This window comes from Blennius ocellaris (assembly GCF_963422515.1).
Source record: "Blennius ocellaris genome assembly, chromosome: 7".
NCBI lineage: Eukaryota > Metazoa > Chordata > Actinopteri > Blenniiformes > Blenniidae > Blennius > Blennius ocellaris.
In genome coordinates, this window is record NC_137656.1 from 26,893,707 (window position 1) to 26,907,948 (window position 14,242).

Here is a 14,242-nt window from a genome sequence, read left to right on the forward strand (position 1 = left end):
AGTCTGTGCCAGAGCAGCAGTGACGTAGTTCACCACCATCCAGTATGGAGGGAATGAATAATGCAATGTAAAGCGTCTTTGAGTGTCTAGGAATGCGCCATATAAAACCTATGCATTGTTAGTCTGGTAGTTTACTGTGAAAGAACTGGGTTTTCACTCTGGTACTGTTAGGATCTCACAAGACCATAGGGAGTTGGTTCATTTCTAATGAAAGGCAATTTTCATTTGTCATGATATAAGGTGACCATGGAGTGGACCAGTGGAGTCTGATTCAGGAATCTGCCTTGAGCACCACACTCAGCAGGGGTCCTGCAGCCCGATGCTCACCCAGTCACCGATTGGTTGAGGCTCCAGGATTCGACACCTTTGAATCCCCCCACCTTGTCAAAGCGTGTGGAGAGATTCTCTCAGGCCCCATTTCCATGACAACGAATACGAGTGTATCCACTAAACCTTCTTCACTGTGGGGGGTCTGTTTCCACGACACTGGTGTTCTGATCCACTGTATCATAAAGTTTTTAATCCCGGCTCCCAGGGTGGAAAGATTCTTTCAATGTCACTAGTCCCTCCTGCAGAGACTGATGGAGGCGGAGCCTGTTACTGCTCATCTCTCCCCTCCCTCTCCCTCCTTCTGCTCAAGCACTAATAAACAAACATGGCGGCGCCGTAGTGGTTTGACTCACGGTCCATATTCTAGTGTTATGACCCATATCAGTAGTTTAACAGTTGAAACTCTCACTGTTAGCATCCGATGATCATCAGTCTATACCAGGGGTCGGCAACCTTTAATGCTCAAAGAGCCATTTGGTCCCAGCTCCTCCTGAACACAACACCCAGAGAGCCACAGACATTCTATTTTGACAGTCCCACAGGAAGACCATGCCAGGACGACACTACACACAAAACCTTCTTCACTGCTGGTTGACAACTTACAACTAATAAACTAAACTACATGAACAAAGCAACAAAAACACAACACAACACAATTATTACCAACACTACAAACCTAATATAACCCCCAATAATTACATTTAAAACACGACAAACAGAAACTCCCATAATGCATTGCAGCTCTCAGCTCCTTTATTGCTACACATTATTCAAATTGAAGATAAATGTGGGAGATCTGGATTGTTAGAACCATGAGTGTGATGGTGTGTCTTTCAATGTCCTGTAGTTGTTGTGTAATTCACTATTATTTGCCGTCACTCTCAACAAGTCTGTAATGAACCTCCTGGAATTGTCGGCGCTCTGCAGCGCAGCAGTTTTACTGTGAAAGGTACAGGAAGCTCCCAGCTTCAGATACCAGTTGAGCCGCTGTCATGACCTGCAGCCACAATTCTACGTTCTTCATGCCATTATTTTGTAATGACGTTACATCACTGCCTCGTTGACAACCCGCCTACATTTTACCACTCTTTGTAGGGACTGCGCTCTGGGTGGCTTTGCCTCCTTACGTCCCTCCAGGATGAACTGCAGTGGGACCGAGGCTCAAGGAGCCGCAGTGGAGGGACCAAAGAGCTGTGGGTTGCCGACCCCTGGTCTATACAGATGTCACTTCTCTCCATTTTCTTCACAGTGTTTAGTTCTCTGCACATGTCTGTGTAGTTTCATTACAAAATCAAGCCACAGCGCCCTCCAATGGCCCAGCATGCTCACTACATTGTTGTCTATGTGTCCTGCTGCTGCAGTGGAAACACACTCCTTGTTTTTAACAGTTTAGGTGTGGTCACGTGAAACGTTGTCATGTAAACAGGGCCTCACTTTTCTTGCTTTGTGAGCACCGGGGAGAAAGGAACTATATTCCAGCAGCTCAGCTGTAGCCCAGCCTGCAAACACCAGAGACCTGCAATCGAAGACCTCAACTGCTCTTCTGACCGACCACCAGGGTCAGAGCTTCCCCGGATCCAGAGACCAGCACGCAGAGTCTGATCTCATCATGCAGGGAAGCATCCTGCCAGTTTCCCCAGGACCAGACCAGGGAAACGACACCTCACAGAACCTCTTTGTGCATTCCTCAAAAAGCAGGAAAACCATCACAGACCTGATCGACCAGCTCAAAAGTTAAGGTTAGGGTTAACTCTAACCTCTGGACAAGGGAACAACCAAAGACTCTCCTGAATCGTCAACTTCATCTTCTTCTCCTCAGCCTGCAGAACCAGCAAACCACAGTTAGCAGGAGGTGCTAACTACAGGAGAAGACACCAGCTTCCCTCCAGCAGGACAACAACTGAACTCCTTTTTTTTAAAGACATCAAGGAAGTGGTAACAACAACTGGGCTTACTTTTCCTCTTCGCCACCATCTCCTTCCTCTCCACAACCATCCTCTTCCTCTCCACCACCTTCGTGTTCCTCTCCACCTCTTTCTTCTCCTACACCCTCCTCTTCCTCTCCGCCACCTTCCTCTTCCTCTCTACCAACATCCTCTTCCTCTCCACCACCTTCCTCTTCTTCTCCACCACCATCTTCTTCCTTTCCACAACCTTCCTCTTCCTCTCCACCACCTTCGTGTTCCTCTCCACCTCTTTCTTCTCCTACACCATCCTCTTCCTCTCCGCCACCTTGCTCTTCCTCTCCAGCACCATCCTCTTCCTTTCCACAACCTTCCTCTTCCTCTCCACCACCAACCTCTTCCTCTCCACCACCTTCCTCTTCCTCTCCACAACCATCCTCTTCCTCTCCACAACCATCCTCTTCCTCTCCAACACCATCCTCTTCCTCTCCACCACCTTCCTCTTCCTCTCTACAAGCATTCTCTTCCTCTCCATCACCAACCTCTTCCTCTCCACCACCTTCCTCTTCCTCTCCACCACTTTCTTCTCCACCACCATCCTCTTGCTCTCCACAACCATCCTCTTCCTCTCCACCACCAACTTCTTCACCACCTTCCTCTTCCTCTCCACAACCATCCTCTTCCTCTCCACAACCATCCTCTTCCTCTCCAACACCATCCTCTTCCTCTCCGCCACCTTCCTCTTCCTCTCTAAAACCATTCTCTTCCTCTCCATCACCAACCTCTTCCTCTCCACCACCTTCCTCTTCCTCTCTACAACCATTCTCTTCCTCTCCAACACCATCCTCTTCCTCTCTACCACATCCGTCCTCCTCTCTTCCACCATCGTCTTCCTCTCCACCACCTTCTCCTCCACCACCATCCTCTTCCTCTCCACTACCTTCCTGTTCCTCTCCACAACCATCCTCTTCCTCTCCACCATCTTCCTCTTCCTCTCCATCACCTCCCTTTCCACCACCTTCCTCTTCCTCTCCACCACCAACCTCTTCCTCTCCACCACCATCCTCTTCCTCTCCACCACCTTCGTGTTCCTCTCCACCTCTTTCTTCTCCTACACCCTCCTCTTCCTCTCCGCCACCTTCCTCTTCCTCTCTACCAACATCCTCTTCCTCTCCACCACCTTCCTCTTCTTCTCCACCACCATCCTCTTCCTTTCCACAACCTTCCTCTTCCTCTCCACCACCATCCTCTTCCTCTCCACAACCATCCTCTTCCTCTCCACCACCAACTTCTTCACCACCTTCCTCTTCCTCTCTACAACCATTCTCTTCCTCTCCAACACCATCCTCTTCCTCTCTACCACACCCGTCCTCCTCTCTTCCACCATCGTCTTCCTCTCCACCACCTTGTCCTCCACCACCATCCTCTTCCTCTCCATCACCTCCCTTTCCACCACCTTCCTCTTCCTCTCCACCACCAACCTCTTCCTCTCCACCACCATCCTCTTCCTCTCCACCACCAATCTCTTCCTCTCCACCACCTTCCGCTTCCTCTCCACCACCATCCTCTTCCTCTCCACCACCAACTTCTTCACCACCTTCCTCTTCCTCTCCACCACCAACCTCTTCCTCTCCACCACCAACTTCTTCACCACCAATCTCTTCCTCTCCACCACCTTCCGCTTCCTCTCCACCACCAACTTCTTCACCACCTTCCTCTTCCTCTCCACCACCAACTTCTTCACCACCAATCTCTTCCTCTCCACCACCTTCCTCTTCCTCTCCACCACCAATCTCTTCCTCTCCACCACCATCCTCTCCACCACCATCCTCTTCCTCTCCACCACCAACCTCTTCCTCTCCACCACCAACTTCTTCACCACCTTCCTCTTCCTCTCCACCACCAATCTCTTCCTCTCCACCACCTTCCGCTTCCTCTCCACCACCATCCTCTCCACCACCATCCTCTTCCTCTCCACCACCAACTTCTTCACCACCAATCTCTTCCTCTCCACCACCATCCTCTTCCTCTCCACTACCTTCCTTTTCACCACCTTCCTCTTCCTCTCCACCACCATCCTCTTCCTCTCCACCATCTTCCTCTTCCTCTCCACCACCATCCTCTCCACCACCATCCTCTCCACCACCATCCTCTTCCTCTCCACTACCTTCCTTTTCCTCTCCACCATCTTCCTCTTCCTCTCCACCACCTTCCTTTCCACCACCTTCCTCTTCCTCTCCACCACCAACCTCTTCCTCTCCACCACCATCCTCTTCCTCTCCACCACCAACCTCTTCCTCTCCACCACCATCATCTTCCTCTCCACCACCAACCTCTTCCTCTCTACCACCTTCCGCTTCCTCTCCACCACCATCCTCTTCCTCTCCACCACCAACCTCTTCCTCTCCACCACCTTCCGCTTCCTCTCCACCACCATCCTCTTCCTCTCCACCACCAACCTCTTCCTCTCCACCACCATCCTCTTCCTCTCCACCACCAACCTCTTCCTCTCCACCACCATCCTCTTCCTCTCCACCACCATCCTCTTCCTTTCCACCACCTTCCGCTTCCTCTCTACCACCATCCTCTTCCTCTCCACCACCTTCTTCTACATCACCAACCTCTTTCTCTCCACCACCTTCCTCTTCTTCTCTACCACCTTCCACTTTCTCTCCACCACCATCCTCTTCCTCTCCACCACTTTCTTCTACATCACCATCCTCTTCCTTTCCACCACCTTCCTCTACATCACCATCCTCTTCCTCTCCACCACCAACTTCTTCACCACCAATCTCTTCCTCTCCACCACCTTCCGCTTCCTCTCCACCACCAACTTCTTCACCACCTTCCTCTTCCTCTCCACCACCAACTTCTTCACCACCAATCTCTTCCTCTCCACCACCTTCCTCTTCCTCTCCACCACCAATCTCTTCCTCTCCACCACCATCCTCTCCACCACCATCCTCTTCCTCTCCACCACCAACCTCTTCCTCTCCACCACCAACTTCTTCACCACCTTCCTCTTCCTCTCCACCACCAATCTCTTCCTCTCCACCACCTTCCGCTTCCTCTCCACCACCATCCTCTCCACCACCATCCTCTTCCTCTCCACCACCAACTTCTTCACCACCAATCTCTTCCTCTCCACCACCATCCTCTTCCTCTCCACTACCTTCCTTTTCACCACCTTCCTCTTCCTCTCCACCACCATCCTCTTCCTCTCCACCATCTTCCTCTTCCTCTCCACCACCATCCTCTCCACCACCATCCTCTCCACCACCATCCTCTTCCTCTCCACTACCTTCCTTTTCCTCTCCACCATCTTCCTCTTCCTCTCCACCACCTTCCTTTCCACCACCTTCCTCTTCCTCTCCACCACCAACCTCTTCCTCTCCACCACCATCCTCTTCCTCTCCACCACCAACCTCTTCCTCTCCACCACCATCATCTTCCTCTCCACCACCAACCTCTTCCTCTCTACCACCTTCCGCTTCCTCTCCACCACCATCCTCTTCCTCTCCACCACCAACCTCTTCCTCTCCACCACCTTCCGCTTCCTCTCCACCACCATCCTCTTCCTCTCCACCACCAACCTCTTCCTCTCCACCACCATCCTCTTCCTCTCCACCACCAACCTCTTCCTCTCCACCACCATCCTCTTCCTCTCCACCACCAACCTCTTCCTCTCCACCACCTTCCGCTTCCTCTCCACCACCATCCTCTTCCTCTCCACAACCATCCTCTTCCTCTCCACCACCAACCTCTTCCTCTCCACCACCTTCCGCTTCCTCTCCACCACCATCCTCTTCCTCTCCACCACCTTCCTCTTCCTCTCCACCACCAACCTCTTCCTCTCCACCACCAACCTCTTCCCCTCCACCACCTTCCTCTTCCTCTCCACCACCTTCCTCTTTCTCTCCACCACCAATCTCTTCCTCTCCACCACCTTCCGCTTCCTCTCCACCACCAACCTCTTCCCCTCCACCACCTTCCTCTTCCTCTCCACCACCTTCCTCTTCCTCTCCACCACCATCCTCTTCCTCTCCACCACCAACCTCTTCCCCTCCACCACCTTCCTCTTCCTCTCCACCACCTTCCTCTTTCTCTCCACCACCAATCTCTTCCTCTCCACCACCTTCCGCTTCCTCTCCACCACCATCCTCTTCCTTTCCACCACCAACCTCTTCCTCTCCACCACCATCCTCTTCCTCTCCACCACCAACCTCTTCCTCTCCACCACCTTCCTCTTCCTCTCCACCACCATCCTCTTCCTCTCCACCACCAATCTCTTCCTCTCCACCACCTTCCGCTTCCTCTCCACCACCATCCTCTCCACCACCATCCTCATCCTCTCCACCACCAATCTCTTCCTCTCCACCACCTTCCGCTTCCTCTCCACCACCATCCTCTTCCTCTCCACCACCTTCCGCTTCCTCTCCACCACCATCCTCTCCACCACCATCCTCTTCCTCTCCACCACCAATCTCTTCCTCTCCACCACCTTCCGCTTCCTCTCCACCACCATCCTCTTCCTCTCCACCACCAACTTCTTCACCACCTTCCTCTTCCTCTCCACCACCAACCTCTTCTTCTCCACCACCAACTTCTTCACCACCAATCTCTTCCTCTCCACCACCTTCCGCTTCCTCTCCACCACCAACTTCTTCACCACCTTCCTCTTCCTCTCCACCACCAACTTCTTCACCACCAATCTCTTCCTCTCCACCACCTTCCTCTTCCTCTCCACCACCATCCTCTCCACCACCATCCTCTTCCTCTCCACCACCAATCTCTTCCTCTCCACCACCTTCCGCTTCCTCTCCACCACCAACTTCTCCACCACCTTCCTCTTCCTCTCCACCACCAACCTCTTCCTCTCCACCACCAACTTCTTCACCACCAATCTCTTCCTCTCCACCACCTTCCGCTTCCTCTCCACCACCAACTTCTTCACCACCTTCCTCTTCCTCTCCACCACCAACTTCTTCACCACCAATCTCTTCCTCTCCACCACCTTCCTCTTCCTCTCCACCACCAATCTCTTCCTCTCCACCACCTTCCGCTTCCTCTCCACCACCATCCTCTCCACCACCATCCTCTTCCTCTCCACCACCATCCTCTTCCTCTCCACCACCAACCTCTTCCTCTCCACCACCAACTTCTTCACCACCTTCCTCTTCCTCTCCACCACCAATCTCTTCCTCTCCACCACCTTCCGCTTCCTCTCCACCACCATCCTCTCCACCACCATCCTCTTCCTCTCCACCACCAACCTCTTCCTCTCCACCACCAACTTCTTCACCACCAATCTCTTCCTCTCCACCACCATCCTCTTCCTCTCCACTACCTTCCTTTTCACCACCTTCCTCTTCCTCTCCACCACCATCCTCTTCCTCTCCACCATCTTCCTCTTCCTCTCCACCACCTTCCTTTCCACCACCTTCCTCTTCCTCTCCACCACCAACCTCTTCCTCTCCACCACCATCCTCTTCCTCTCCACCACCAACCTCTTCCTCTCCACCACCATCATCTTCCTCTCTACCACCTTCCGCTTCCTCTCCACCACCATCCTCTTCCTCTCCACCACCAACCTCTTCCTCTCCACCACCTTCCGCTTCCTCTCCACCACCATCCTCTTCCTCTCCACCACCAACCTCTTCCTCTCCACCACCTTCCGCTTCCTCTCCACCACCATCCTCTTCCTCTCCACCACCTTCCTCTTCCTCTCCACCACCAACCTCTTCCTCTCCACCACCTTCCTCTTCCTCTCCACCACCATCCTCTTCCTCTCCACCACCTTCCTCTTCCTCTCCACCACCAACCTCTTCCCCTCCACCACCTTCCTCTTCCTCTCCACCACCTTCCTCTTTCTCTCCACCACCAATCTCTTCCTCTCCACCACCTTCCGCTTCCTCTCCACCACCATCCTCTCCACCACCATCCTCTTCCTTTCCACCACCAACCTCTTCCTCTCCACCACCATCCTCTTCCTCTCCACCACCAACCTCTTCCTCTCCACCACCTTCCTCTTCCTCTCCACCACCATCCTCTTCCTCTCCACCACCAATCTCTTCCTCTCCACCACCTTCCGCTTCCTCTCCACCACCATCCTCTCCACCACCATCCTCTTCCTCTCCACCACCAACCTCTTCCTCTCCACCACCTTCCTCTTCCTCTCCTCCACCATCCTCTTCCTCTCCACCACCTTCTTCTCCACCACCATCCTCTTCCTTTCCACCACCTTCCTCTTCCTCTCCACCAACAACCTCTTCCTCTCCACCACCATCCTCTTCCTCTCAACCACCAACTTCTTCACCACCTTCCTCTTCCTCTCCTCCACCATCCTCTTCCTCTCCACCACCTTCTTCTCCACCACCAACCTCTTCCTCTCTACCAACATCCTCTTCCTCTCCGCCACCTTCCGCTTCCTCTCTACCACCACCTCTCCTTCTCCACCACCATCCTCTTCCTTTCCACCACCTTCCTCTTCCTCTCCACCACCTTCCGCTTCCTCTCTACCACCATCCTCTTCCTCTCCACCACCTTCTTCTACATCACCATCCTCTTCCTTTCCACCACCTTCCTTTTCCTCTCCACCACCATCCTCTTCCTCTCCACCACCTTCTTCTACATCACCATCCTCTTCCTTTCCACCACCTTCCGCTTCCTCTCTACCACCATCCTCTTCCTCTCCACCACCTTCTTCTACATCACCAACCTCTTTCTCTCCACCACCTTCCTCTTCCTCTCCACCACCAATCTCTTCCTCTCCACCACCTTCCGCTTCCTCTCCACCACCATCCTCTCCACCACCATCCTCTTCCTCTCCACCACCATCCTCTTCCTCTCCACCACCAACCTCTTCCTCTCCACCACCAACTTCTTCACCACCTTCCTCTTCCTCTCCACCACCAATCTCTTCCTCTCCACCACCTTCCGCTTCCTCTCCACCACCATCCTCTCCACCACCATCCTCTTCCTCTCCACCACCAACCTCTTCCTCTCCACCACCAACTTCTTCACCACCAATCTCTTCCTCTCCACCACCATCCTCTTCCTCTCCACTACCTTCCTTTTCACCACCTTCCTCTTCCTCTCCACCACCATCCTCTTCCTCTCCACCATCTTCCTCTTCCTCTCCACCACCTTCCTTTCCACCACCTTCCTCTTCCTCTCCACCACCAACCTCTTCCTCTCCACCACCATCCTCTTCCTCTCCACCACCAACCTCTTCCTCTCCACCACCATCATCTTCCTCTCTACCACCTTCCGCTTCCTCTCCACCACCATCCTCTTCCTCTCCACCACCAACCTCTTCCTCTCCACCACCTTCCGCTTCCTCTCCACCACCATCCTCTTCCTCTCCACCACCAACCTCTTCCTCTCCACCACCTTCCGCTTCCTCTCCACCACCATCCTCTTCCTCTCCACCACCTTCCTCTTCCTCTCCACCACCAACCTCTTCCTCTCCACCACCTTCCTCTTCCTCTCCACCACCATCCTCTTCCTCTCCACCACCTTCCTCTTCCTCTCCACCACCAACCTCTTCCCCTCCACCACCTTCCTCTTCCTCTCCACCACCTTCCTCTTTCTCTCCACCACCAATCTCTTCCTCTCCACCACCTTCCGCTTCCTCTCCACCACCATCCTCTCCACCACCATCCTCTTCCTTTCCACCACCAACCTCTTCCTCTCCACCACCATCTTCTTCCTCTCCACCACCAACCTCTTCCTCTCCACCACCTTCCTCTTCCTCTCCACCACCATCCTCTTCCTCTCCACCACCAATCTCTTCCTCTCCACCACCTTCCGCTTCCTCTCCACCACCATCCTCTCCACCACCATCCTCTTCCTCTCCACCACCAACCTCTTCCTCTCCACCACCTTCCTCTTCCTCTCCTCCACCATCCTCTTCCTCTCCACCACCTTCTTCTCCACCACCATCCTCTTCCTTTCCACCACCTTCCTCTTCCTCTCCACCAACAACCTCTTCCTCTCCACCACCATCCTCTTCCTCTCAACCACCAACTTCTTCACCACCTTCCTCTTCCTCTCCTCCACCATCCTCTTCCTCTCCACCACCTTCTTCTCCACCACCAACCTCTTCCTCTCTACCAACATCCTCTTCCTCTCCGCCACCTTCCGCTTCCTCTCTACCACCACCTCTCCTTCTCCACCACCATCCTCTTCCTTTCCACCACCTTCCTCTTCCTCTCCACCACCTTCCGCTTCCTCTCTACCACCATCCTCTTCCTCTCCACCACCTTCTTCTACATCACCATCCTCTTCCTTTCCACCACCTTCCTTTTCCTCTCCACCACCATCCTCTTCCTCTCCACCACCTTCTTCTACATCACCATCCTCTTCCTTTCCACCACCTTCCGCTTCCTCTCTACCACCATCCTCTTCCTCTCCACCACCTTCTTCTACATCACCAACCTCTTTCTCTCCACCACCTTCCTCTTCTTCTCTACCACCTTCCACTTTCTCTCCACCACCATCCTCTTCCTCTCCACCACTTTCTTCTACATCACCATCCTCTTCCTTTCCACCACCTTCCTCTACATCACCATCCTCTTCCTCTCCACCACCTTCTTCTACATCACCATCCTCTTCCTTTCCACCACCTTCCGCTTCCTCTCTACCACCATCCTCTTCCTCTCCACCACCTTCTTCTACATCACCAACCTCTTTCTCGCCACCACCTTCCTCATCCTCTCCACCACCTTCCTCTTTCTCTCCACCACCAAACTCTTCCTCTCCACCACATTCCTCTTCCTCTCCACAATCATCCTCTTCCTCTCCACCACCATTCTCTTCCTCTCCACCACCTTCTTTTCCACCATGTGAATAGCTCAGTGTATTTGGTTTTTGTGTATATAGTCACTTTCTTGTCAATAAAAGTACAGTGATTGAACTGATCTGCTGTGTTAGAGTCTGAATGGTGACAACAAGGTAAAACTCTACACCGTCAGCATTCCTGATCACTGTTAATGAAGTTACAACAGCTAAACCTCGAAGATAAATCAGTGTGGGAGACTTTCTGACCCCTGCTCTTGAGTTTTGGCTTCCAATCCGGAATTGGACTTCAATGGAGTTTTTCATCGTGTCATGAAAGGAAGAAATATTTCAGTTTGCTCCAGTAATACTCTTGTGAAGTCTTCCATGTTTCTTAATCATAAGTATTTTGTAGTTACCTGCTTTCTCTGTCTGGTGATTAGACTTTAGCTCACCCTCTGACCTCCACCTGGATCAACCCTTGGAAACCTTTGTCTCTCAGACTTTCAATAGAAACGTTTTGAACCTGGTCACTGGTCTGCTTTTGGGTCCCATCCTGGTTTGTGACAAAAACCTGCTGTTGGTTAACTCGGAGACGGCGAGTCGGCCTGATACTGACCACCCAGGAGGTGAAACCTTCAAGCGGGTGGCTGTCAGACCTCTAGGCCTTGACCTGGCCGGCTGGTCGGTTGGTCGCCCTAAAACATTTCTGATGGCAGTCGACCAGAGGTCACCAATGCAAACTGCCGACACCACATGAGATATATTTGGACTCTCAGTGAAATGAACCGCTATAATATTAAAAAAAGACAATAATGATCAACTTACGTCGCCTCCAAGAGAAGGTGGCAGGTCACATTCGGCGGTGGGGCTGAGATCCTGCCTCATTACCCAGATGGGCTCCTTGGGCTCGTCGGGTGTGTAAGGAGACCTCACTGTTCTTGTCTTCACCTCCTCGATGGCCTCCTTAATGTCTTTGATGGCCAGAGATATGGCGTCCCTCTTCTCCTGACTGTTCCTCACTGCTGCGTTCTCCTCTGAAGGACTTCCTGCCGGCTGTCTGGGTGACTTCCTGTGGCTGGCAGCTCTGTGGTTTATCTCAGCGTTAGTTTGGATGTTGGGTTGCGGCTTGTCTTCTTGTGGCAGGATCTCAGTTTCCTCCTCGATAGTGTCTTCTGCAGGGTGACCAAGGCTCTGAGAGCTCAGACTTTCTTTGACTTCAGCAACAATGGTGTCGATGTCCTCCTCCTGGTCGCAACTATCTGCACGAGGGTAAGGCGCAAACTCAGCCTCTTTTTCAGGGCTGTCAGATTCCCCGTCTGAGCGCTCGTCGTAATGACGCAGGCGGGATCCCACCGCCTCCTGCTGGTGGTAATCTCCTCCTGCTGCCCGGCCCTGCACCAGTCTCTGCTGGACGGATTCCATATCATTTACCCCACCTAAAGAAGCCGATCCCGATGTTGGGGTATCACAGATTTCCTCGTAAACATGCTCCGACAATGAGTAGATGTCATAGGGCTCGGAATAGGCTTCAAGTCCGATATCTACATTCTGTGAACTCTCAGCAGCCTGAACATTGTCCATTTGCACGGACTGACTGAGCGGCTGCGTGTAGACGTAGTTGGAGTAGCCAGCATTCAGTATCTCCTTTGTGACATTCTCTCTTTGGAGATTCTGGATGTCAGAATAAGGTTCACATGACAGGACAGGAAGCTGGAGAGGATAACTGGAATGTGGGTGGTGATGTTGCTGTTCAGCTTCTGGACTTTCAGTATACCCCTCTGCTTCAGGCTGCAGCTGAAGACTATCATTCTCCATCTCGTCTTCCCCGTCTGGCTGCTCCAGAGACATCATCACCAGACCGTCGTCCCCCTCCGCCCGGTCGGTATGGGTGTGGAAGCCGCTTTCGGTGCTGGCTGACCGGGCCAACACCGAGTCGTCCCGCTCTCGTTCGTCCTCTTGGCTGGTGTCGGCATGGCGCCGGTTCCCCTGCTGAGCCACTTGTTGAGCTCGCTCCGCCTCCCTCTGCTGCCTCTGCCTATGCCTCTGCTGTTGGGCTCGGATCCGGGCCTCGCTGTCCCCCTGTCTGCGGTAACGTGTCACCGCCGGTCGGGGGATGGGCTGAACGGGCTGTGGAGACGAAACCCCATGAGCCAGCTCCTCGTCATGCTCGTCTTGCGACCGGCGTTGGTCAGGGACCCTGGACCGGCCGCTGGAACTTCCTCCTCCAGAGGTGTCGCAACGCCTGTAACGCTTTTCCTGATCGTTGTAGTTACGGGAGCGGCTGTTGTGGTTGTGTCGGTGGCGAGATCTGGCATCCGTCTCCTCCATCACCTCCTGAGCAAGTTCCATCTCCTGGGGATTCATGGCTGCCTGGGGGTTTTGGTTTCAGTGCGGTACTACTAGACCATCTTCAGTAGGACTTCTCGTACAATCCTGACAAAGACAGATAGAAATTGAGAAAAGCTAAATGAGGGGGAAAAGGCTTTTCATAACATTATGATTGTCAGCAGATTCCTGCCGTGGCAGAGCACCTGATTGACCTCAGGTGCTTCAGGACACACACACATTGCACCAGAACCTGGAAGAGGAGCGGATTAGATAATGGCTTATGTTGATTGCAAGATCCATCTCATTGCCTCTTGGAGTGGGAACCCAGTGTGGGAACTAGAGTGGGAACCCAGTGTGGGAACTAGTGTGGGAACCCGGGTATATTTTGTAATTAGAATTCAGAGACAAAGAAACCACAGAAAATTAATCAATGCCTCAACGTCCATTGACGCTTTCAGCCCGACTTGCTCTCAGCATGTAAACCAGGACCATTTCTCCACTCTGCTCCCCTTTTATTGTCACTATAGTAGCAGTACTAGCAGTAGTACTACTGCTAGTACTGCTAGTAGTACTAGCAGTAGTAGTTGTACTACTAGTAAACAACAAACGCCGCACAACAAATAACGCACAACAAACAATGCACAGCGAACAATGCAAAATGAGGACCGCACAATGAACAACACACAACGCACAACAATTAACAAACAATGAGCAATGCAGAATGAACAACACACAACGATCAACACACAACACATAACAAACCACGCACAGTGAAACCCAGACAACGCACAGCAAACACCGCACAACGAACAATGTACAACGAACAATGTACAACAACGCACAGCGAACACCGCACAACGAACAACGTCCAATGAACAACACACAACAAACAATGCACA

The 14,242-nt window shown here is 52.7% G+C and overlaps 1 protein-coding gene across 1 annotated transcript in view; it reads right to left on the bottom strand.

Moving 5' to 3' along the window:
• Nucleotides 1–13,379, bottom strand: part of apba1a (amyloid beta (A4) precursor protein-binding, family A, member 1a) — a gene marked incomplete at both ends in the record, with an annotated part of 31,015 nt that extends 17,636 nt beyond the window's left edge. Inside the window, one exon of the mRNA XM_080499224.1 lies at nucleotides 11,841–13,379. Coding sequence (XP_080355350.1) covers nucleotides 11,841–13,379 — 1,539 coding nt within the window. The remainder of the gene's footprint in view (nucleotides 1–11,840) is intronic.
• Nucleotides 13,380–14,242: the final 863 nt, after the last annotated feature.